This window comes from Spea bombifrons, chromosome 11 (genome assembly GCF_027358695.1).
Source record: "Spea bombifrons isolate aSpeBom1 chromosome 11, aSpeBom1.2.pri, whole genome shotgun sequence".
In the NCBI taxonomy this organism is placed as follows: Eukaryota; Metazoa; Chordata; class Amphibia; order Anura; family Pelobatidae; genus Spea; species Spea bombifrons.
Window position 1 is genome coordinate 1,157,884 of NC_071097.1, and position 26,676 is coordinate 1,184,559.

At 46.6% G+C, this 26,676-nt stretch overlaps 1 protein-coding gene across 2 annotated transcripts in view; it reads left to right on the forward strand.

Moving 5' to 3' along the window:
• Positions 1-26,676, forward strand: part of LRMDA (leucine rich melanocyte differentiation associated) — a 183,589-nt gene that overhangs the window by 112,522 nt on the left and 44,391 nt on the right. For both annotated transcript variants that reach the window (XM_053450503.1, XM_053450504.1), the window contains 3 exons: positions 11,669-11,795; positions 12,535-12,674; positions 14,168-14,294. In XM_053450503.1, the coding sequence (XP_053306478.1) occupies positions 11,669-11,795; positions 12,535-12,674; positions 14,168-14,294 (394 nt within the window). The remainder of the gene's footprint in view (positions 1-11,668; positions 11,796-12,534; positions 12,675-14,167; positions 14,295-26,676) is intronic.

Consider the following 26,676-nt stretch of genomic DNA (forward strand, 5'->3'; position numbering starts at 1 on the left):
AAGAAAAGAGGGGGGGGGGAGCGGTATAAAAAAAAAAAGGGAGATGAGGGACGAGGGAGAGAAAGGCAACCGGCAAAAAATAATAATAAAAAAAAAATAATAAAAAAATAGGCGTAAGAGGGGGGCACCGAAATCACATGGGACAGAGGATTTTAACCCCCCCTTTTTTTATAGACGGTGCAGGCAGCCCCCCCCCTAAACTACCTCCAAACTGAAAAAATGCACGCGCGTTCTATTCTCTTGAAAATTCCGTCCTACCAACAACAACAAAAAAAAAGCAATTTATACGACAGACGAGAAACAGAGGGGTTCTTCGGTGCCGGTTACGCCTGCTGCCCCCTATTGGCTGTTGCAGGTGGAGATTTTTTTTTTTAGGGATTTTTTTATTATTATTTTTTCTTTTTTGAATTTTTTTTAATTTTTATTTTGAATTTTTTAATTTTTTTTTTTTTTTACATTTTTTGTTTGTTTGTCCGGTTTAGTGTTTTGCGATTTTATACCGGGAAAGCCCCCCTCCCCCCCAGTTCATCAATCTGTCTGCTTATTGGCAGTTTTTTTCTCGTGTTTACTCTTTCAGCAGGCGACCTTATAACTTCCAAGGTCTGCCACAAGCCATCGGTAATTAGACGTGTGAAATTAATTAATTAATTCATTAAAATAATTTATCACAGACTTAAATGAGCAGCAAAAGGATGGTTGGGGAGGGGGAGGGTTATTGATCTATTGATTATAATTACAAAATGTGGTTATAAGATAAGGGCAAAATATTTATGCTGTCTTTGTTGAGCCAGACCACAATATCCTATCTGATTCGTTCAGTTGTATACTAGGAGACCTATACTAAGACAGATATACATTGGGGAGAATGTTTAAAAAAAGGGATTCTGTTCTAAAGTGGTCTTATCGCCTTAGCAACCGATGGAACGCCAGAACATTGGTTGCCATAGCAACTAGATCAGTTTTCAAACTTTGCACCAGACACCATTTTGGTCCATAAACCCCTTATGTCTACGTTGTCATTTCTAGATAATTTCTGCGTTGTTTACTAACTTTTTAATTTTTTTTTACATTTTTTTTTACAAATTTCAGTATTTAATATTAAAATTTATTATTTTATTATTTATTTTTTTCATTATGAAACGGTCGTTTCAGCCTCAGAGACCACGTTCCAGTCTTTTTTTTTTTTTCTGGAAATTGTCCATGAATTGGTTAATAAGTTTGCTTTGATAATTCGCACAGTTTCCCCTTAAAATGTGGCATGCCAGGAAAAATCAGAAAATATTTTAATTTTTTTAAAAAAAAAAATTTTTTATTTTTTTTTCTCGCTGATTGAAAACACGGCCCGAGTCTCCGATGCTCGTTGCTATCACGTTTTATTAAATGGGTTATAAATTTCCCCGGCAGTCTCCTAATAGCTCTAGAGGTATAATTTGTACGCGTTGCCTCTTACAATATGCTTTCCGTAATGCTACAGATGCCTCTTCCTGAGCTTCAGTAAACAACAGGCTCTCCGCCAGCTTTTTGACTGAACGTTTGCCAAGCGGCGAAACTATTAGTTAACTCCGTAATGACTGCCGGGTGGAACCTCGCGCGCCGTCGGGAAGCAGAACCCCCCCCAGCGCCGCGGGAAGCGATAACGCCGGGAGAACGCTCCCGACCGCCGCTGTTACGAGAAGGCTCCCCGAAGATCCTCAGAGTGACAGCCAAAGACTCGAACATCGGGATTCGTGAAAAATCTGCGTATAGAGAGATATTGGGTGGAAAAAAACCCATCGGCTGCCATGTTGTGGTTTGTCGCTGTTTGACGTTTTATGGTCCAACGTGACCATTTTAGTTTCAACATGGAACCTGACCCGGAGGGGCCGTCAGGGGACAGACGAATATATCGTAAGGATAGGGGTTCATGGGTAATGGGCTTGGTTGTACGCATAACGTTGGAGGAACATTCTAAAAGTAGGCTAGGAAGGGGATGAAACCCACCATGAGAAGACTCTGGCCTTTGTTGAGGACGGCCTGTATTACGGCCACTATATTACTATATTATATTACTCTCTCAACCAATACATGATCTTCTGTCCTGCAAGGTCCTTCTACGAGACCATTAACCAATTTCCATGGACTGCCCCCCCGCCACCACCAATCCAATTCAACCATCGAGAACGCCAAAGCCAAGAACCCAAAGCCACTCAAATACCTAACTGCCCCAACTATTAAACTCTAGGGAATTTCAGCCGTTCCTTTAAACCATAACCCACAAGGACACCCAACCACGTCCCGTGAAGAATATTGTCCTTCAAAGGGTCCTTAGAGTTTAGCTTCCAGCCTAAGCCTTGCAGTCACGTTCACCTGACCTTAGCCATCGGCCTGGGTTCTGTGGTTGTTGAAGCTCGAGGTGCCACCACGAGGTCCAACTGCCTTTGCTCTTAAGTCGTAGCAGTTCCAGTACCCACGTCAACGTGGAACTAGTGAAATATTTCCATGACCTCTTGTGGTGGGGTTTGGAAGGAGATCTCCTTGGTGTATCATAGTCAGGAAGGGCACTTATGAAGGCACCGGGTCTTCATGGGATCGTCATCCCTTCCCGGATGGGCTTCAGGAGAAGACCTATCCTGTTCTGATTGTGCCGCGTGAAACCCTTCAACCCCTTTTGCTATGAGAAGTGGCTTCACACCCTCCCACCCCTTTCATTAATGGGATCGGGGTTATTCGTGTTTCATTTAAGAGCCGCAACGATCACTAATGGAATGACCTTGAAATCATTATCTCCTTCCCAGCTACGAGACAAAGGCCGCCCGCCGCAGTCCCTTATATTCGTCATTACATAATGAGCGTGTAATATATCGTCCACGTACTCACACAACGCGAACGGTGTCATGTATATGCTCGGAGACGCTCGGAGACGGGTCATTTCCATTTCATTACCGGGAAGCTATTTGGCCACGAAGCCACATCAAGGAGCTTGTGAGGAGCTTGTGAGTTATTAACCCCTGTGCCGCGTTCTCCGGAAGGTCGTCCGACATCTTGGTGGGTTTTTGGGGGTAAAACCCGACGTGGCCCTTATCGCGATTAGTATCGTTACCCTTCAATGTTGGCCGTTTGCCTCGATTTCCTACCGTTTTTCTGATTTTTTTATTTTAATGAAATTTGCTCAATAAATTCCAATTTCAGCTCCTTTTTTTGGAATTTTCCTCAATTCTAGATTCAAAAGAGAGGGGATATAAATAATAATATTAAATAATGATAATATATAATATTATTAAATAATAATATATAATATTAAATAAAATAATAATAAATTAATCAAAAATTTGGGGATTTTTTTCCTCCCCCCAAGATATTTCTGATATCTTTTTTTTTTTTTTAGAGTAGCGTTGAAGTTTTATTACCCCCGGAAAGGGCAACCCCGTGCCATTATGTCTCCGGCCCCCGAGTGCCGAATGAACGCTTTCGCCCTTCACATCTCCTTCATCTCGTGAATTTATTTCTCGTACGACCTCATTTATTACAACAACAAAAAAAAACCCGAAGGGCAGGGATTATTAATGCCTTTTGTACGGATTAATGCATTACTTGGGAGAAATTCAAATTTGACTATTTATGGTAAACTGTTTGATAATGAAATGTTAGAGAAAATGGGCCGCTGACACCAGAAAGAAGCTCCAAGTCCGTAAAATATGGAAAAAGCTCTCCGCGCTCTCATTCTTTATTTATTTACCATAATAAAGCGAGAGGAGGAATAACGATCTCGGGTTAAATAGTCATTTTTGTAAGACGCGTTACCCCCCCCCCGGGAAAAGACTCAGAAGAGATCGAAGACTCCCCAGAAGAGAAGGACGGGGCTGTCTAGATGGCCTCGTTCCACAACTACGTTAAAGGTCCTAAACGCGGTGGGGTGGCCCATTCTACCTTCTCAAGACCCCCAAGGCTGCGGTGGGGGGGGCTTCAATATCATACCTGCCAAGTGTCCTCATCCGTCAGTCCCTCTTTCTTGTAGAAGAATATATATTGCTCTAGTATTATTTTAAAAAACCATACGATCTTGCCTGGGCCGGTCCAAGGGCTACAAGGCGGCTCTGGTACTTTAAGGCTGGAGGCCCCCGAGTCACATACCGTACACGCGCGGCCGAAGGCTGGATACGAGAGGCAGGATGTGGCGTTTATTTTTGCTCACGCAGAATGAGGCGCTGACGGTCAGCGACCTGCCAACCAGTCCAGGTCTGTTAGTGAAAGTGTGTGTTAGCGTGAGTGTCTGTGTGTGTGTGTTAGCGTGAGTGTCTAGGTGTGCATGTGTTAGTGTGAATGTCTGGGTGGGTGTGTGAATGTCTGGGTGGGTGTGTGAATGGGTGGGTGTGTGAATGTCTGGATGTGTGTTAGTGTGAGTTTCTGGGCGGGTGTCTGTTGGTGTCAGTGTCTGGGTTTGTATGTGTTAGTGTGAGTGTCTGTGTGTTATTATTTATTGTACAACCCCATGTATTACAACAAGAAAGGATCAGAGATTATTAATGTGTGTGTTAGCGTGAGTGTCTGGGTGTGCGTGTTAGTGTGAGTGTCTGGGTATGTATATGTTAGCGTGAGTATCTGGGTGTGTGCGTGTTAGCGTGAGTGTCTGCGTGTGTGTTTGCATGAGTGTTTGCGTGTATGTGAGTGTCCAGGTGTGTGTGTGTTAGTATAAGTGTCTGCGTGTGTGTTAGCTTTTGAGTGTTGGGGACGGAGTCGGAATTCCATCAGGAGCGTCAGTGTTTCATGTTCCGGAGATTTTATTTATTTTATTATTCCCCCCCGCGGATACCGTTTTGTCCCTTTATTTTTATAATTTTTTATGCAGGCGCGCACGTTGCGTGTCAGAAGCTTTCACGCGGCGGCGGCGGCATCTGTCACGCTCGCTTCCAGGTTTTTGATTGTGGAAATAACACGGTAAGCCATCATTCACTTGTCTGCTCCACTGACAGTCCAATAACCCATAATTCCCGCTGCCACTCAGCCATTCAAGGTTACCGTTTCCTACCCGGCACTCAAGGAGTGCGCATGTACATTTTTGTGGGGCGAGGAATGGAATACTTTCAGCCTCACCTGGTTGGTTTATTTGTTTTACATTTTTTATATGTATTTTTTACATTTTTTATATCTTTTTTATATATATTTTTTAAATTATTATAATTTTTCGGTCCTTTTTTGGGGGGATATTTATTATACTTATATAATAATATTTAATATTTTTATTCTTTGGTGGCCTTAGCCTATAGAAATGGCATAATATGAATATTATTATCAATTATTATTATTATTATCTTTTATTTATACCAAAGAGGTGCTTGTGGTTATGTATGAAAAGTAGTCTTATCGCCATAGCAACATCGAACATCCCATAGGTTGCTATGGTAATAAGACCACTTTGTAAACTTTGCACTAATTCGGCCCGTCTATCCTGCTGTAAAGACTCAAACCTTAATCAGTCGTCGGTCTCGTCTTAGATTCAGGAGCCGTATGTCTATCCCATGCATGTTTAATACCCTCACTGTGTTACCCTCTACCACCTCTGCTGGGAAGCTGTTCCTCGTATCTACCACCCTCTCAGTAAAGTAAAACTTCCTTACATCTCACTGAATTAAATGTTTGCTGGGTATGAGGGGATCGCAGGGTTCTACTGCCCTAAAAGCCCCGATAATGTGTATAGAAACAGCAGGAAATGGCAAAAGAGGGGCACTTTTGTTTTGGGGACACGGTCAGGCATGCGGCTGGGGGCTGCAGTAATACTTACCCCGTTTAGTTGATAAAGCCCCTTCCTGCTGTTTCTATACACATTATCGGGGCTTTTAGGGCTGTAGAACCCTGCGATCCCCTCATACCCAGCAAACATTCTGACCTCCTAGAAAAGAGGGGGCATCAGGGGAGGAGAGAGGGGGCATCAGGAGAGGAAAAGGGGCAATAGAAGAAAAAAGAGGGGCAACAAAGGAGGAAAGAATGACACCCGGGGAGTGCGGGGGTGGAAAGAGGGGTTTGTCGGAGGAAAAAGAGAGCCAAAGAGAGCGCGACCTCGATCCACGTCTAACACCGGCCCTCCTTTATCCATTCAGCCAATCACGGGGTATATATATACAATTATATATACATTCCTATATACATTTATATATACATTCCTATATACATTTATATATACATTCCTATATACCTATACATATATATGTATCCATCGGCGTGACAGAAGATTCCGGGCCCGGCTGCCTCCTCGCTGCCTTATTATGCTTCCCATTCAGCGCTCGGCGTGTGGATCTCAGACCCGCTGACAGTATAATTGACCTAAACGTTGCCGATTTCGTCTTAATGCACTTTTCAAACGTACATCAACCACCTAGCAAAAAAAAAAAAAAAACACATAAAAAAACCCGTTTCTGTCTACATTTCACTCGAATTCCATTTTAAAGAAAGCTTTTTTTTATTTAATTTTTTTTTGTCGTCATTATTTCCCGTGAATAGCCTCGGTATCGGCGCGCGGCGAACACGATGGTATATTATTTCTTCTGTCTCATTATACTTGATAAACACGCATTAGCCAGATTCACCGGGTGTTTCGGAGGATGAACGGGGAGGAAAAAATAATAAAAATAAAAAAAAACAGTTTCTGACACTCTGTAACCTGGAGGGGGGGGGGGGTGTTAATGGCGTATTCTTCCTTTTGATTCAATAATTTATCCATCAAAGAGAAAAGAGCGTGTGTGTGCATGAGGTGGGGGGGGGGCTGATTTTGGGGGAGGAATGTGACGATTTGAAATAGTCAATTATTTATTTTTTAAACTTTGACATTTTATTTATTTTATTTTTGAAGTCGAAGATCTCGCGGAATATATATATATTTTTTGTTAATTCTGGAAAAAAATAAAAAAAAATAAATTAAAAAAAATGAATTAAAATTAGCTCGATTAGGGAAAATTATATTTTTGGGGGGCCATTTTAATGTGAACTAAATTTAAAAAAAAAATGGAAGAATATATATTTCAATAAAATGAATTGTGCTATTTGTTTAAGTTTCTGAAGCTGCTGTATGTTATGTTTCGTTCTTGGCCGGGGCCCCTCGCCGTTATTCCCTCCCGTCAGGGGCTCCTTTGCCCTCCCGTCTCGTTTTGTTAGTAAACGGTTAAATTGCGTCTTTAAACAAACACTTTGTCGCGGAGAATTCTTCGCTTCCCTGTCCAGTCCAATTCTGCTCAATATTTAGTAAATTGCCGGGAATGGAGAGGCCGCCGGAAGGTTACGCCAGTTGTAATTGAGTTACGGTATGGTTACCCCGAACCCTTCTCCACAAGGATGCCTTGCTCCTAGTTGTACTTCCTACCTGCCAAGTGTCTCTGTTCTGTGTGGCCAGTCCCTCTCCCAAATCCCTCATGCCCCCCTTTCCTCCCCTGATGTCCCTTTTCCTTCTCTGGTGCGCCTCTTTCTTCTCCTGATGCCCCTCTCTCCTCCCCTGGTGCGCCTCTTTCCTCCCCTGATGTCCCCCCTCTCTTCCCCTGATGCCCCTCTTTTCTAGGAGGTCAGAATGTTTGCTGAGTATGAGGGGATCGCAGGATTCTACTGCCCTGCGTATTAGAGGTCCTCAGTAGGACTTCTCCTCGGGCAGAACGCACCTCGATAAAGTCCACGTTTTAGATGAACGGAGCTTAATAAAAACATCATAAAATATTAAAATTAACTAAATAACCAATTTATTAAATCTAAAAGAGACCACAACGTCCTCGAAAGATCTACGCGCTTAGGAGCCGGTCTGCGTACGGCGGACCTACGCATCCTGGATCACGGAGCCTCCTTCTGGTGCGGTGGGAACGCCCCCCCCCCATGGACCCGGGAGAGAGTAACAACTATATTGTAGATGTGAGAGCGTTCCGTAACATTGTAGATGTGAGACCGTTCCGTGACACTTTAGATGCGAGAGCGTTCCGTAACATTGTAGATGTGAGACCGTTCCGTGACACTTTAGATGTGAGACCGTTCCGTGACACTTTAGATGCGAGACCGTTCCGTAACATTGTAGATGTGAGACCGTTCCGGAACACTTTAGATGCGAGACCGTTCCGTAACACTTTAGATGTGAGAGCGTTCCGGAACACTTTAGATGCGAGAGCGTTCCGTGACACTTTAGATGTGAGACCGTTCTGTAACGGCTGCTCCCTAAGACCCAACCTCGCTGTGATCTCGGCGGCTTCCTCAGAAGGTCCTTCAAGCCCAGCCTTTTGCCCCGCGCCGGTTAGCATGGCTGCCCTGGGACACGGTACGCGGCGCTGAATGGGGGGCCGGCTGTGTTTCCTCCTCGGGTATAAAGGAACCACAAAAGTCCACTTGATGCTTGAGTTAAACAGAGAGTGAATGATTCTTGCATTTCAAAGGCATGAAGTGCCTTCCTCGGAGAGAGACCGTGGGGGGGAGACAACCAAAGGCTGCTGGAAACCTTTTAATTAGTGCTAATTACCTCGGCAGAACACGTCGGGGGCGTAGAAAGGATTTGTGTCAGCGAACGTGGAGATCAAAGATTGCCTCGCAAGCATTTTAATCTGTTGGCTATGAAAATAAGGATGGACTAATAACGGGGCCCCAGAGAAAGCGATACGTGGCCTTCGCAATTTCTCATTCCGAAGAATTTTTTCATTTCATTTTATTTATTTATTTTTTTGAGGCTTTGTTAAAAAAAAAGTATAAAAATATTTATATTTTTTAGCTCAATTGAAATTCCAGGGATTTTGGACTTTGGAAGAAGATATTTTTTGAAGGTAGATATTTTTACTTTACGGCAGTCAGCTTGTGACATGTAGGTCCCCCCGCTGTTGGGGAAAAAATTGTCCTTGAAACCCCCCCCAATATTCCATATATTATATTATGCTGTTTAGGCCGTCCCCCTCCTCTATATTGGAATGTGATGTTTTAGGAAGGTAAGGTTGAGGGCTTGGTGAGTCCAAGTCATGTAGGCCAAAGCACTGGTTAAGAAGCCAATTTTGGATACCTTGTTACAATTTTGCAGATTACCCAGCTTGCCCTTGAAAATATAATGAAAAATAACGAAAAAAGATATAATTTCGTCTTCGCGATTGTAAAGTATCACAACGTTCTTCAACTTTGATCGAGGGTTCTATACATTTTGAGGACCCAATGGCTGTTGGGGTAGGTAGACATGGATTTGGTGGCTCCTTGAAGGAGCTTTCTGTGTCGGAACTGGGGAAAAAAATGTCGATTTTGAGTAAAGTGAAGACGTTCCCACGAGCCCAGGGTTACGGAGGGGACACAGATCAGGGGGAAAAGTTTCTTATGCCATGATGTTGGTACAGCCAAGAACTTCACGACCAAGAACCTCCGGTGATCCCAAGTCATTAATCAAAGCGGAAGGCTGTGTTGACCCAGGCACCTTCTCTTTGAAGTGTGGTGTCCTCTACAGCGGAGGGGGAATAATTTGCTGCCTGATTCAATGAGCCATCAGCCGAGCAAGCAGACCTAATGACATGTGAGGATATTAACCTCCCAGCTGTGAATCTCGCCTGGCAGTCTATAAGTCACACCTCACACCTAGTCTCGCTCTGCCTACCGCGCTGTCTCTGCCCTTCACTCACATGGTGAACCTGGGGACGGGGCGGAAAAAGGGCCCCCATGTTCGGCAAAAAAAAAAACTAATTATCTTCCGTGGAGGAGAAGGCTGCCGGGGTGGGGGTGGGGGGTTCGCCGCCCCCCCGACGACTTGCTGAAATTGAGCGTAGCTTGAAAACGCTGTGCTTGCGAAAAAGTCAGGACGCCGGCGTGACAGCTATCTGTGAGCGATCCGACAGGCGTCTCATTCCTGCAAGTTCCCTTTCTCAATAACAGGGAGAGACATTTTAACCCCTTGGTGGTAGTCATGATCCAGTAAGATAAATGACCAAGACAGCTTCATTGGTCTCTAAAGCAGCTCAGGTGTTCTCCACGTTCTGCCAAGAGACATCCCCATGCCTTAGACCTGAAGAAGCAAGGGGTCAACGAATATCTGCAATGGGGTTCTGCCGGCGGAATGTTCCTGATGAATTGCGCAACTTCTAGAACCCCATTGTGCAAGGTAAACAATGGAAGCGCCGTTACCCATTGGACGTATCGCCAATCCTTTGCCCCATAACGTAATTTGCCGTCAAGACAAATTTTGGGTTAAAAGAACATTTTCCGATCCCTGATGAACCTGCGCGATGGACCTCACACTGGTAATTTTTTTTCTGCCCCCGTTGTCTATTTTGTTACGAGTTAAAGCGACATCAGTCCTTCACATCGGGACACACTTGTCGCCTCAATACGCTTCACCCACCCACCCCCGCCTGCTAATGAGGCCGAAGCGCAAGCCAACGGCGGCGATTGTACGAAATTAGCTATGACAGGGAGCTTGATCATAATTATCTTAACGAGGATAGGGTTAATTACAGTGGAAACGAAAAGTTCGCTCCTACTTGAATCAAGGAGACGGCAACGCGTTCTGATGGTTTGTCATTTCCATGGCGACTTTGGTGGCTTCGGTAGTGACTTCCCAGTAGGGTGGGTAGAAGGGAGGAGGGTCATAGATAAGAGATGATGTCTATGTATTAAGGATAACACCAAGGCAGGGTCTCAGAAGCCGTGTGGTCTTGAAGACCGGTCCCAGCCTACATGGCTTGGGCATGGATGCGGAATTCAACATGGTCGGCTGTTGACCCGCGGAAGACCCAAGATTGTCGGGGCCGTTGACTTATTGTATGTGTTATGTCATGGCAGGCTGCGTAGGATTGTGATGCGTTGAGTTCTACTTGTTACGGTTTGTACCGTCGTAACCTGTTCCCATAGTAGGGCGTTTGCGTTGGCTGCTCAACCACCCATAATGCTTTGCAACCAATCCATCAAGGTGTCCACACAGCTCAATGTTATTTACAGTAATTCCCTAACTTGGTGTCACTAGCCTCACAGCTGTCACCATGATTTATGGGTTGCCCTCACGGAGCACCGACATGGGCTATTGTCTGGCCATGATGTACTACTCGCCCCCAGAGGACCTCTTAAGGAGCCCAGGAGTGAAAGAACAAATAGAACCAGCGACTAAACTAAATAGCCGATGTGCCTTACCCAACCACCTATGCATGGGTTAAGTTTGACACCTAAAAACCACATTTCCTCCGATCTTCTGGTGTTTTTTTGTAGGGGAACGGGCAAAGATAGGTGTTTGATATTTACCGAGGCATGAATGATGGATGACATCTCCAATTTGTGCCCAGGGACTGAAGGTGAACGGTGACAGCCTTATTTATCTTGGGAATGGAGGTTGGGTCCAGGAAAGAGTAGGTGCCTGAGGTTGGCTGACATTGATAAATACATCTCGAAGACCATCTCTGCAGCCCGGGGGGGGGGGGGGGCAGAAGTAGTTGTTTTACTTCTTGACCCTAACTGGCGACGGTAGCAAATAGGATTTCTCCATTTAGACAGCCATGAATGTCCATCATTCAATGAGAGGCCTGCTGCTCGTAAAGTGTTTTAATAGATGGACGTCAACCTTAATATTGCATTGGGCCTGGATGTCCGTTGAGTCCAGGAACCACATGTAGAGGTTGTGGAGAAACATCTTGAGATGTTCTCCTTTATTTGACCCATGACCCATGACAGTTTCCTTTGGAACGCCATAACGGTCTCTTCTCCTCTGTCGTTACAGGTGTGTGGATGGACTTGAAGGCTTCGACTCCTTAGAAGAGCTGATATTAGACAACAACCAGTTGGGGAATCAGATCTCCTTCCCACCGCTGCCGCACCTTCACACCTTGACGCTCAACAAGAACCAGATATCCTTTGACTCGATGACTTGAGAACTTTCCGAGGGAGGGTCTCACGGGGAAGTACAGAGCAGCAGCCACGTCAAGTGACGAATGCAGTAAGGCGGCAGCTAATATCTGCACACGTGGCTGTAGGGACTTGGAGCAGGAGCGGGGACCCAGTTTAGGAGGGTAACAAGGGGGGGGGCTGATAGACATGAAGCAGGTAAATCGCTATGATGGACAAGCTTATTGTGCTTCCTGTGCAGCTGCCCTCTAGTGGCAGAAAATGAGTAAGCACTCACGGATACGTCTTACTAGAGGCAAAGTGGAGTCTTTGTCACAAATCCCCTTAACCCCGTCTAGTCTGCCGGTTTCACCTTAATCAGTCGTTGGTCTCGTCTTAGATTCAGGAGCCGTATGTCTATCCCATGCATGCTTAATACCCTCGCTGTATTACCCTCTACCACCTCTGCTGGGAGGCTGCTCCACTTATCCACCACCTCTCAGTAAATTAAAACTCCCTTCTCTTACAAATCCTATACACCTTGTTTGATTTAAAGAACACACATGCCATTACTCCCGACCCCTGTTGGCCGAAATCGGCTAGCGGGAATGGACACCGGAGTGCCAATCATTTTGATCCCGAATTGTTGCGGTGTTTTGTGGGAATGCGGTGTCTCTTTTGGGGTAAAAATGTATGATTTCTCCGAAAGTCTTGTTTTCTTTCTGTCCTTGTTAGCGTCCTTAACGTGGCCTGCGCGGTTACCTGACAGAGCTGGACCCCCTACTGGACAGATTGGCCTCCGCGGCTCCAGCGTTGGAATATCTGAGTTTACTGGGTAACCAGGCCTGTCCCAACGAGCTGGTCAGCATGGAGAAGGACGAGGACGACTACCAGCGCTACAGGTTGGTGGAACATGGTATCTACTACAAAACAGATAACTGTAGCCATATGCCTATCCCATGCATGTTTAATATCCCTCACTGTATTACCTTCTACCACTTCTGCTGGGAGGCTGCTCCGCTTACCCACCACCCTCTCAGTAACCATAGTATTTAGCCGGGGCTACTCCAACGAGCTAGCAATTAGAATAACAGTAACAGGGAGACGACCAGCCCTTGAAACCCCCCCAAAAACATGTTTTTTATCACAATAGGAAGATCTCATCGCTTCAAAGACATATTTTTTAACCGCGGTGTCTCTGAAGGCCGGCGGAACGGAACATTTTCCCCGGGAGGCGGAGGGTTATGATGGATGATATCTACTTCTCACATAATGACCCATAATAATGTGCAGATGAACGCCACGATCTGGAGAGCTTCATCCACCTCCAGACAGGACTATCCTGGGGGCCGGATGTGGCCCACGTGGGGTTTCTCCTGGTTGTTATGATCGGTCCTGGGCTAGCGATCTGGATTTGTAATGCCCGTGGCTGGGCGCCATTATACAAACAGAGAAGATACTGTAGAACTTCGGTCTTGTGGAGCAGGGCGACCATAAAAAAAGGCATTGAAGGCCCTTAGTCCTCAATAGCCGAATCCATCAATGGCCCGATGAGGCTTCTTCCGACTCAACAAATACTCCCAGGCTCCAAAGCGGCGCCACAAAGTAACGGGGCAGCGGAAGGCACTTTGAGTGAAGAATGAGCTGCAGCTACACGGATACGTCTGGCTGCCGGTCTCCGGCGTGCGCTTAGCCGGGAGACGCGGACTTCAGGTGCCGTTACAGGGGTGATAGAAGCGGCTGCGGCCCCCCGGCGACCGCGCAGACGCTGCCACGAGGGCACTTAACCTGAAAGAGTCTCTTCCCGGCGCGCTGCTTCGTGTTGGAGTTTAGCCGGCGTCGCGCGGGGGTTCTCTTCGAGTGGCGCTCGGGGTCTTATTCACAGAGATGACGGATTGCGGAGCGGCTGAGAGACGTCGGACCCCTCAGCGTAATCTGCTTCGCTTTAAACTTTTCAAACAGTCCCCCCCCCCCGGAGCAGTGAAGGATTTGGCTGCGAAGCAAGAAACCAGAGGAAAGAACAAAGCGGCAACCGGAAGGCAGACCTAGTGACGTTACCCGGGGCAACCCCTTAGACCAGTGCTGCCCAGCGTTATTGGGGTAGTTAGTGCTCATAACCCGTCTCGGGGTGAACGGGCAGATCCTCAGGGTTTTTACCCCAGTCTCACTGAGCTGATGCTTTATGGCGATGCTAATGAAGTCCATCCCTCCATAGACTTTCATTAGTCAGAGAGTCCGAGTGGGTGATTAAGACTGAGCCATTCCATTACTTCCCCTGAAGCAGGCAGGAAGTTAGACTAAACTTTGTTCCAATGCATATTCTTTTTAGTTTTTTATGAAATCTGCCGGTGATTCTAAAGCAGTAACCGGTGCCGTCGGCCTGGTGTCTTCGCAGGTATTTCGTGCTGAACAAGCTTCCTAACTTGAAGTTCCTGGATGCCAGGAAGGTGACACGGAAGGAGCGCCAAGAAGCCATCTCCAGAGGAGCCTTCATGAGAGTTGTGAAGCCGAAGGAAATCACAGTAAGTATCTACGGGGGGGGGTCACAGAAAATGCTGAATGGGCCAAGCCCACGTGGCTCCCTCCTGGGGGCCCAACCTTGTATGATGTAATAGCTGAAACATCACTAATAACAAATGCAGCGGTGCTTCCAGACGCCTGGAAACCTCTTGATCCCCGCGGAAGTTTCTGGAAATCAATAGGCCCACAACGCGTTTTACACGGAAGCGAAATGCGTCGGTACGAATCCTTTTTTATTTGATGATTGAAATCTCGCTAACAGCAAAGGACTGAGGAAGTTGGATAAATATAAAAATATGGCAATAAACAATATTTTAAAATATTCACTTTTTGTAATTTTTACTCTTTTTTTTAAATAAAAAAAAATCGAATAAAAATTCCAAAAAATTATTGTTAAGACCACTGGGTGGATTTTGGTTTCATTGTCTGCCGCAGCCATATTTTTTGTCTTATTAAGGCCCCGCGCGCGTTATCACAAGCCCCCCCCGCGACTGGTCCGGGTCCAGCTGCCGGCAGGAGGAGCGATGCGGTTCCTAATAAGATGTTTTGTTTTGCCGTTGGTTTGTGTCGGTACAATCCTCCGGCGGCGGGCAGGGAGCTATCAATACCGCCGAAAATACTCCGCAATTAGCGCTCGCTCTCATGTTAATTTCTGCACGGATCCCTGTAATTGTCACTAATGGCAATTAGACGGGGGGGGGGTAGCTGCGTAGACACGTGCATTGTTCGCTCCGTGATGGGAGAAGGCAGGGCGCGTTAACTCTTTCACCATCTGTTATTGAAAAATGTTATTTTATCTTTTTTTTTATTATTTTTTTAATTTTTTTTTTAATTAATAAAAAATATATACATTTTTTTTTTTATTTGCAAAAAAAATGTTCTGTGCCATATTTTAAGATATATTTTTTTAATAACTCTACGGCGCCCTAATATTCCAAATTATTTCACCTGGTCCACCCAGGGCAAGCAATACCCTGCATATATATACCATTAATGCATATCGATCACTTAAAGGGCCAGCCCCACCTACAAAGAATGTATAAATAAATAAGATCCATAGGCACTAAGCTTTTGCCCCAAGTCGGACCCGTAATCATATATTCCCTTCTAATATTCTAACATGAGAATGCTCTGATAGAACGTTCTAATAAAAGAACGCTCTCATTCTCGACGCGGCCGGCCGAAGCTCGAGGGATACAGCCGGTCAAAGGCATCGTTTAGGAGGAGGAATCCATTTAAGACCCAACTTTAAGCGTTTCCATTCCGAAACGTCGTAGATTTGTCTAAGTACCGGTCTTAGTCCCGTGATTAAGTCAGCTGGTTGGTTTTGAAACGTCTCCTGAGGACATCAGGTGCTTACAAAGAATGTGAGCCGGGGGACGGCAGGTCGTGACTTCGTCTCTATGTAGACGCTAATAGACCGTCTCACGTCTGTCCGGTTGATGCATTCACCTTGGTTTTGAATAAGCAGTCGTCGGCGGACGCACCAAGGGCCGTTTCGGGGAGCCAGGCTCCTACGGGTTTGATATCGACCTTTGTAAACCGATTCTACGTTCCTAATGTAGCCAGACGAGCTCCTAGGTTCTACCAAGACGTGTCCAACGCCAAGGTGACGCCTCAACCAGTGCAGGTCAGAAGAAGCCTGGGCCCGTTTAGAATGGGCTGGCCGGTATCAGAGCTGATTTGGCTATTCTTTATTACATGTTGCCATTACGGAAGGCCTTAATAGTGATGGGTAAGGAAATCCAAGTTTGGATCCAGTTGGTAACCCACCGAAAAACCATTTGACTCGTTACCTCTCCACAGCTGGGATCTCTATCCCATACGTGTTCAATTTCCCTCATTGTACCTCAACCATTTCTACTGGGAGGCTGTTCCGCTTATCTATCACCTCTCTTTCTCCCACTTCCCTCACATATTGTCCTCTTAGTACCAGATCGGTGGAATGTAGAGCCACAAACGTTGTGGATCGCTGCCGTTCAGCATCACTGGAGCGGTTAACCAGGAATGTGTTTACGTTTTAACTTCTAGCCCCTGGTGGAACAGTTGAGCTGTTTTGTTGCCCCTAGGCAGGTACCTAAATTGCTTGTTGATAAAGCCAACTTTACAGCTGCCCTCCATCAGACATTAACACTTAAACACGAGTGAACGTGCCGTTTGCAGGCATGGCTATAGGTATACCGGTGATTAATGGACTCCTAACGTATACAAAGTACCTATAAAACCTCCCTATTAAAAAAACTTTTGCATGAATGACTTTCTAGCTGGTTGGAGGGAACCCATCATCTCCATGTCTAAACTTCCCAATGTAGCCCTCGAAACAGGCGGGCTTGCAAACTAAGTGGTACCTGAAGCTTAAACAAAGAGGTTTATTGAAGTTTCATCTCATGATGTTGTCCACCTGGTGGATTCCTGCAAACATGGCCTCTGCTAGAAGTCTACGCTGTAGAAGACATCTCATTCACGTCTCATCTTGATGGTTTATCGTGGTTTCACCTTATGATGTCTATCTGGTGGACTCTTGTGAATGGGACATCTTCTAGAATACTAGACATAGACAATTAATCTTGTTTATGAGATTTACTATGGTTTGACCTTTCAGCATTGTCCATCTGGTGGACTCTTGTGAATGTGGCATCTCCTAGTGGTCTAGTTTACCCTCTGCACGAGGTAGGATCTCCAAGACATCTCAAACACGTTTCAGCTTGATGAAGGGGTTCATTATGGTTTCTCCTTGTGATGTTGTCCAGTTACTGGACTCTTGTGAATCTGGCATTAGCTATAGTGGAGGTCCACTTTATCCACTCTCCAAGACGTCTCACACAAGTAATAACTTGTTGAAAGGCACAGAAAACCCTCATTCATGTTTATTTCCCAAGGACCGTCTAAACTCTTCTGTTCACTCTCTCTCACCAGAAGACTCGGTAAAAACATACTACGAAAAAGATTTACGGAGAGACCTAAATCACGGAGGAGGACGCATCACGGATTTTTTAATCTGTGACTCCAGTCAACAAAGTTGAAAGTGATTTGAAAGACTCTGTGACACAACATTTAATAAACAAAGCATTATATATTACATACGAGGTGTATGCCTACCCCCCCTTACTTTTTTTCTGCATAGTCCATAACTTTTTCCCCACCAGTCAAACAAAACCACCAACCACAAAGTCTTACCTGCAGTAAAACTTCTAGCTTTCCATTAAGAGGACCGGTGAGGTAAGAACTGGGCTACAGATGGCCGACCGCATTGGATGTGGCCTCCGGCAGAGATACTTCTGCCGGAAATGGGACGAGGACCAACTACGTCGCAAATGGGACCAGATATTAAAAACCACTTCTCAGAGAACGTGGATAAAAGTTCTCCGAGGTGGTCAATAGGGAATTAGTTTTGTGTGTCCAACTTTTAATAAATTGCTCCATTTGTGGGTTTTTGTGCCTTCTTCTGGATCTACAAGCGAGGTTGAACTTGATGGCCTTGTGTGTTTCAGTTCTAATCCCTATGTTAAATTTTCAGTTTCATTGGATGGAATGGTGAGTTTTTGGACCACCGTTACGAGCGCGTTCTAGAATCCTAGTAGGATATTCAGGTCCACGTTGTGTCCCTGCCAACCCGTGCGGTGGGAAGGGAAGCTTATTTCCCACGGGGAACATTTTAGACGTTCCTCAAGACCAACGATGGGAACTTGGCCTCTTGAAGAAGAACTTGGAAGCATTGATACATCCTCTTAATGACATCATCATTAAGACACCGAGTCGCGTAACCAGCCAAAGAACCACAGAGTGGCCACTCATAGAGCTAAGGCTTCCTTGTTACCTCCGCACACGGGCAGGTTCCCTACCAGAAGGGTTAAAGCCTTGAAGGCACTCACAAGAGTCATGAACTAGACTTCTTACGGCTAAATTAGAGTCTGCCAAACTCCATCGCTTAGAAGAAAGCAATTGAAAGTGTCTTTTCTCCTTTCTCTCTCTCTTCCTCTCTTTTTTTTTTGTCTTCCTCCTTCTCTTTGTTAACTTAGTACTCACACAAAGCTGCTTTGTGGCTTTTCCAGACTTGTCATAGCCGTCAGTCGGGATAAGGGGGGGGGGGGTTGGTAAAAGCGATATTGTTTCCAGTACTTGAGTTCCTTCCGCGCTGACATGCGCCACTCGAAGAGGATGATAAATGCCTCCCTCATTAGCTTGGGGTGTGGGATTACTGGCTGACAACACATTAATCACCAGCTTCGGTGGCAGACTGACGAGCAATAGACATTGTTAACAAAACTTTTCTAATATGTCACTCTTCTGTCTGGCAGGCAATAATCAATCACTCGGATTGGCAGCTCCGATAAATCATACTATTTATACGATATGTAATGAAAGATCTTTCCCACATCCTGTCAATTTATTATTTATTTAGTTTTGGGGGGCTGCCGGCTGCTATTCCGGAAAGGGTTAAAGGGGAGGGGGCGTCAGTCCCTGGGTGAGGCTCCTGCATCGCGCTGCGGGTCTGGTCTGCCGGTCGGCACGTTACTGCGTCTTGTTTCATCGTGCGATGATTTAACTCCATTGACCTTTGGGGGCTGTAACTTCTGTAGAGCACCAACTTTTGGGGTCTGTAGCTCCAGAGATGCTCTCCTGGCTTCCTACCTGCCCTCCAGATCTTTCAAAACTTGCGCAACGTTACTTTCCGTGTTTATGGTCTCTGCCGTCGGCCAACTATTACATTCTTTAAATAACTTTTGCCTCGCTCACGGTGGCCCATACCGCCGGCCACCTTGAGGAATGGGTTACCAATGGCGGTGATTCAGGGTGCTTCCAGGGTTAAATAAAACACAACTAACCCCTGACTGGAGGATTGTCATTGGGAAGGTCAGCTCTGCCACAGGTCTCGTGAACGGGTCCCACCACTCAATATGTTCCTATAACGGCTCTATACGTCATACGATGAGGACCTCATCTCAGAAACCAAACCCTCAGGAGATCTTCTGTCCCTCAGCCCTTTATGAAAAGATTGTAAATAAGTCTGTTTGGGATTTGGGTCGGTTGGTCGATCCCAACATCTCTCCTGGACCAGCCATTGTAGTCTAACCGGTGTTAGAGTGCGTTGTGGGTGCGTTTTGGCCAGCAGGTCCGCTGCCGGATCAGAAACCCGCCATCTCTAGTAACACTCTTGCTCCCTTTGTACAGCGTTGAGGAGCACGATGGCGCCACGCACGGTGCTAAGTATTAATTCCTGGCCAAGGAACCTCCTCACGCCTTATTACGAGCTTCCAGCCGCCTCAAGGTTTTTCCCTCGCCGCTCATGCGCGGAGCCAGAATGTTGAATTCGCTATTAGACGTTTCCCGACCATGCGCAGGGGCCTGCTAGACGCCTAAACGGCGCACAGCTGGCGGGGTCGTGCAGATGTCGGAGAACAAAATTATCTGATCGAAATCTTTCCCCAACGGTGATGTCTCACTCATTCCACCCGACAGAGGTGAGAAGCCACTCGCCGACGACGAGCTTGAACTTCTTTCCTTATTTCTTGTTAATTAGTCCCCGGGGCGGGCTTGGACTCGGTAACGCCGGCAGCTGGCATCTGCCGGTGCCGGGTAGGTCACTTCGTCAGTGTCCTCTCCGCTCGGGTCCACAGCAGGTGACATTCTCTTGCAAGGGAAAAAGGCTGCAGCTCGATGTGACACCGGCTCGTCTCGCTTGTCCCTCGACGGGCACAGATGGCCGGTCGAATGAAGACATCAAGCTAATGGGCGCGCTGACAGCTCTCCGCGGCGCTGACATTCCTGGCGTTCGCGGGGAGAGCGGGGGACGGAGAGCTGCGGTGCCAAGGCGCGCCGCTTCTTCCCAAGCAGAGGCATATGGTCTGTTTCAGGAGGAGCTCGGAGGGAGAGAAGACGTCGGCGGGTGACACGGCGCGGCTCAGCGTGGAGGCATTTCCCAACCGAGACCCGCTTGGCGGAAATGAGCGCAAACTTCTTAAAGTGATAGACGCTCGACGGGGGGGGGGGACTTTCGAGTGAAGGAATCGCCGAAGATGCAACACAGAGAGAATGAGAATAAAAAAACACAAAGTACGTCAATCCCGCCCCGCAGTCACGCGAGAGGGTCCTGGCTTTTGCCGTTTTATTATATATTATTATACAATTTCTCTTTTTATCTCATTTCGCCCCAATAAACTCCCAATAAACGCCGTTGCTGTCAGTCATGTGATGTTTTGGGTGACTTTCCCGGCTCAAACACCACACTGAGCTGATGCTTTATGGCGATGCTAATGAAGTCCCTTCCTCCATAGACTTTCATTAGTCGGAGAGTCCAACTGGTGATTAAGACCGAGCCATTCTATTGTCCCCCCACAGGCCGTATGATAAGGAGTCGGGGGGTTTAGTAGATCGGGGATCTGATAACAGAGTGAGAACAGCTGCCTGAAAACATTAGATTTTGGGGGCAAAAGAGAAATATTTCTGGAAACATATTTTTATTTAGGATTAACCCTTGGTAAACCAGACACGGGCTCCTAGATGCGCATGCACGCTGCGGAGGCATCAGCGTCCGGTGCGTCGGTTATGACGATAGGGTGGGGAATGGGGTTGGGGGGGTAGCCGCCTTTGGGGTCTTCATCCATTCCCCTCTAACGTGTGTTCTGTGATTGATGAGCCGGCCCGAGGCGCTGAAGTCTACTCTTTCAACCGTTCATAATTTATACATCTAATCCCCGCCAGAACAGCCGTCAGAAGCGTACGTGAAATTCGGGGAGGAAAAAGGCCTTTTTTTGAGCTTTTTGCGGTAAGAGAGACCCGAGCCTCGTCCAGCGTGCGCCTCCTCTCCTCGCGCATGTTCTTTTTCTTGCGTTTTGTTTGGAGGGTCTGTTTTACGTTTGTCCGCTGGCCGGCCGCGCCGGGTTTGTATCAGCGCTGGGAAAGCTCGTTTATCATATTTTCGTCCATCTCTTTTCATTTGTGATGAGAGACGAGGAAGCGATGCGTTATGGTGAAGCCAAGTTTGATTGAACTGCTTCCAGCCCTGAGATCTCTTCTCCTCCTTCTCCGGAGACACCCTATCTGCTTTATGTCATGTCAGAGAGAGGGGGGGGCGGTCCCAGAAAAAAAAAACAATCTGCCGGGGAGGAAAAACAGAGCGGTAACAATGTTAGCGCTCTGAGCCGTGGGTCAGGCCGGTACGGAGGGGTGCGGATTTACCCCAATGAGACGGCTTTCTGGGGACTTTTCGTTTTCGGAAACTTTTTTGGCATTTTTTTATTTCTGTTTTAAAAGTTTAAATATTGGTTTTTCCCCAAAATGTTATATTATTTTATCTTAAATTCCAGATTTTTCACCCAAAGTTTACAATTTTTTAGTATGCCAAGACCTATATTACCCTCATTCCAACCCGAGAGGAGTCTCCTCCGAGAAGGGTTAATTTAAGCCCAGTCCTCCTCGAAAGAGGTTTTATTTAAACCCAGTCTTTCCGAAAGAGGGGGTTAATTTAAGCCCAGTCTTCAATGAGAGAGGATTAAATTAGGCTCAGTCTTTCTTGAGAAGGGTTAATGAGAGCGGGTTATTTAAGACCAGTCTTTCCAAAAGAGGGGGTAATTTTACCCTGGTCTTCCTCGAGAGGAGGAGATTTAAGCCCAGTCTTTCCTTAGAAGGGTAAACCTAAGACTGGCCTTCCCCAAAAGAGGGATTTAATTAAGTCCAATCTTTCCTGAGAAGGGTTAATTTAAGACCAGTCTTCAATGAGAGGGGGTTAAATTAACCCCCGGCCTTCCCGATGAGAGGGGGGTTAATTTAAGACCAGTCTTTCCCAAGAAGGGTTAATTTAAGCCCAGTCTTTCCCGTGAAGGGTTAATTTAAGCCCAGTCTTTCCCGAGGGGGGTTAATTTAAAACCAGTCTTCCCAGAGAGGGGGGTTAATTTAAAACCAGTCTTTCCCAAGAAGGGTTAATTTAAGATCAGTCTTTCCTGAGAAGGGTTAATTTAAGCCCAGTCTTCCCAGAGAGGGGGTTCATTTAAGCTCAGTCTTTCCCGAGAAGGGTTAATTTAAGAGCAGTCTTTCACAAGAAGGGTTAATTTAAGCCCGGTCTTTCCCAACAAGGGTTAATTTAAGCCTGGAATTCTTAGGGAAGGGGTTAATTTAAGCCCGGTCTTTCCCGAGAAGGGTTAATTTAAACCCGAACTTCCCAGGGAGGAGGGGGTTAACTTAAACCCAGTCTTCCCCATGGGGGGGGTGTTTAACTGTAGGCCCGGTGTGGTGGTTTCCGTCGTCGGGCCGGCAGAGGCGCGCTCTGACAGCCAGTGTGTAGATAGAAGGCCCGGCGCGCCCCGCCAGGATTTGCAATAACACTGGAAAGGCGTTGTTTTATACGTTACTCACCGGAGAACAATGAAAAGCTGTTGGCGGAACCCAAATACTATTATAAACAGATTTATCGGAGCATGCGTCTCTCCACCTCTCCGCCAGAGTTATGGCTTTAATCTCGGGAATTTATGTCGCCGGCGCGCCGGGCTTTTTATACACGCTACGCGTTTCGCTTTTGAGACTTTTTCCGGCTATTTAGTGCCTCGGTGTTTAAAACAAGTGTTATCAAGGAAATAATTTCAGCCTTCGATCATTTTTTATACTCACTCCCGAATACTACATATAAAAGAGCCAGATGGTAATATAATAGAGTTATAGGAGGCATCAGGCAGACTTATACGCGCTCTGCCCTTTCGCGTTCGCTTTTATCCAACAAACAGGAACGAGGAACGCCGGAAAAAAAAATTATAATAAAAAAACGCTAGCCCCCCCCCCCCGCTTTAAGCGGGGCTGTCTTTCTCTTTCACTCTGATCGTACCGTAAAAAAAAATATGAACAATTAAATTAATTTTCCACCGGTACTGCCTTGTTTTTCCTCCCCACTCAAGTCCCCCCCCACCAGAGCCCCTTCGAGATCTAAAAAAGCTTTTAAGAAGCGCCCCCCCCCTTTCCTCCGGGCGAGAAAATAACTGTTTGGGAGTGAAAACAGAGAATCGTAATTTCTCTAAACAGCTTGTGCTGATATTCCCCCGAGAGAGAGACCTTATTTCCCTTCATCTTATATTATTTCCCTCTAAATCAGATCTAACAGGAAGAGAGACAGAGAGAGGAGAGAACGAGAGAGAGGGAGCGGGGAGAAAGAGGAGAGAGCGAGAGAGAGAGGGGTATATGATGGAGAGAAACCTGCTCCTTTCCCAAACCCCTACGCCTCTCTCCCCTCCTTTATGCCCTTCTTAACTCCCCTAATGTCCCTCTTTTTCTCCCCTGATGCTCCTCTCTCCTCCCCTGATGCCCCTCTTTTCTAGGAGGTGGGAATGTTTGCTGGGTATGAGGGGGTCGCAGGGTTCTACAGCCCTAAAAGCCCCGATAACGTGTATAGAAACAGCAGGAAATAGCAATAGAGCACAAAGTCACGCCTCCGGCCACGCCTCTAACCACACCCCCAGAAATATAAGTTCCCCTCCCGGGCCATTTGGTATGACCAGTTCAGCAGTAATGTTGACGTGTGACCATCACTTGGACCCGGAGAGACGTGTGACCATCAACGACCCTCTAGATATGATGTTGCTGGGAACCAATGGTGTGAGAGAGGAGCCTACGAGGCAGGAAACAATCCCTAGCACTAGCGGCTCATGCGCCGTCCGCTAAACCAAGGCGGGGTGAGAACAGGAAGTGGGGTGCAACTTCCTGCTTGGGCTGACAGGATGATTGTAGTCCCCACTGAGGATCATGGGAAACGGAGGAAAATTTGCGTGAAAGGCTCCGCCCATTCCCCTGACGGATATCAGAGCTGAAGTAGATCATTCTGAAAGAGAACATTAAATAAAAATAATCGTAAGTCAGGTGATTTCTGGTGTAATTGACAAAGATTTTTGGATGGCGGCCGTTCCATACGTCCTGCCACACGTTAAACCGATTGACCTCTGACCTCTGCACCCCGCTTTCGGAAAGCACTATTAGGAACGTCAGACTTTGCCTGCGTTAAGTAGAAATGACCTTCGCCTGTCGCTTGTGAGCGATCTCACCCACTAAACATCAAAGGGTCTCGTAAAAAAAAAAATACGTTTTATGGACTTAAACACCATATGGAGCGAGAAATAATTGAAATAACTTCTTCAGTCTACGTGGAAATAAATCTTTCCCAAAACCCCCGTCCTGGGTATGTTTTCCAGACTCGCTTTCTTTTAACCAATTGCAGATTTCACTTCACGTTCTATGCACATTGTTCCGAAGCTTCTGCCTTTTGCACCAAAGGTGAAGGCCAGGTAGAAGCTTGAGGGTCAGAGGTTTAGGTGGAACGTAAAGAAGTTTGACTTTACCGAGAGGGTGCTAGATACGTGGAGCAGCGTCCCAGCAGAGGTGGTAGAGGCTAGCCCAGAGAGGGGATTTAAACAAGCCTGACGAGACCAACGGCTGATTAGGGGGTGACGTGTTTGTGGGTTCCCATCAGAACGAAGGAGAACCTCTTAGAAGCAGACACGTAACTACGGCACCTGTTGAAGATCTGGTAGAAGATAGGAATCGCTGGTCACAATGGACTTCTCTCCTCCGGCCAAATCCCCCCCCCCACCTTACACGTTTCACCTGCACCGGCAGCCGTTCTGCAAAACCAGTTTGACGGTTCGTTGGACACCTGCCCCTTTACTGCCTTTATTTTGATGCCTATCCCTTATTTACTTTGGCGGCTCCGTCTGTTACGGTTCTTGGGTGCGTTCGGTTCCCACCAAAAATCCAAGTTCTGTTGCTTTATGTACTTTTTTCTTATGGTCACCTCGAATGTCCTTTCCAATGCCGATACGATGACCTTGATGGGTCTATTCACTAGACGTCCTTTGGGCTCTGTTCTAGATGACTACCCTTTCTGGTGGACAATGGTTTATAGAGACTGTCTCCATCTTGGACCAGAAGTTCTTCCATATAACACAACCCAGATCCACCAACCTCCAGAAATTTTGGTGACTGGCGTATGGCTTGGAACGTCTAGAAAGTTCTATTATTTAATTAGTGACTGTTCTTCCGTGGCCACGTTAAGGACCTGCAGGAACGTGGACGAGGTCGGAGCTGGCTGCTGCATTCCTCCACGTACGCAGCTCCGTCCCGGCTCCCCGCAGCCGTCAGATCCCGCTCGACGGTGTTAACATGTCCTTGGTTAGCGCAACGCAGGTCACAAGTGCTACGGTGTTGAACTATAACCAGCTGGCTGCGGAGGCCACCAAGATTTGTCTTCACGCAGCCTCGCCTCTCAGAGGTCCCCGGCGCCAGTGATACGCGGTGGCATTGCGCTCAGAATAAAAAGAGTTTATCACGGGGTCGCGTGCTGGGTCAGAGCTTTGCCTCCTAGGAATGTCTCACCGATAGCAGAGTCTCTTTGGAACCTCTTCTGCTCCACTTCTGAGATACCCTCAATTTCAGAACTGATTTAGTCAGTAAGACCCATGAACGAAGATTGCAAGAGGTCAGCTGACACCAGCGCAATGTCGGATAGGTCATGAGTGTGTCTCAGGGTGCTGACTTGATGGAACGACACTTTGACCCCTTCTCCTTCATCCTCCACCATCGTGTCTCGCTGCCAAATTCAGTAATTAAAATTCCGTCTGGTGGCATGTAAACACATGTTAGGACAACCTGGCACAGGAGGAGAAGGCTTGTTTTTCCGCCTTCCCGTAGCTCATGGGTTTCATTACACTGTCTGTGGTGGGCGCTTGGTAACGTTTAGCTCCCCCCCTCGGAAGACATGTCATTGGACAATATACTGTTTAGTTTGGTAGTCCCGGCTAATTAGTCAAACTATAGCTGCAGAGGCCCCCCAAATTGAACCCTCTTAAGGACAGCCGTAGGGCAAAGTGGAGACTTCTTCTTGGGGGGGCATGAAGCCGATATTTTATACGGGGGAGCAGATTTCCACAACTTGATGTATAATGGGTATGTTTCATTTTTTTTGTAACCCAAGTGCGTAACGTTACATTTTTCTACGTTAAACCCGAATTTGCTATCAGTTCTCAGGTATGAGAAATTCACTCCAAGATATAAAAAGAGGGAAATTCTCCTGCCCCTTCCTATAACGATTATAGTTTAATGTGTGGGATTCGTTTACTGAGAGAGTAGTAGATAGGTGGAACAGCCTCCCAGCAGACGTTGGCAAAGGATTTTACAAGTAAGCGGGCCGACTAGAATGGTTCTCATCTGCCGTCAGATCCTTTGTTTCTATTTAACCCCTGTCTGGGCTGCACGCGGCCCCTCCCGGCCCCTTCTCCAAGGGTTAACCGCGTTCCAAGTCCATACACGCACCTTCTGGCTCGGCTCCCCTAGCATGTCAGAAAAGACGCAGCTAATTGGCAATGATTAGGTATGTCTGAAAGCCGAGTCCCTGCGATTCCAGCGCACGTA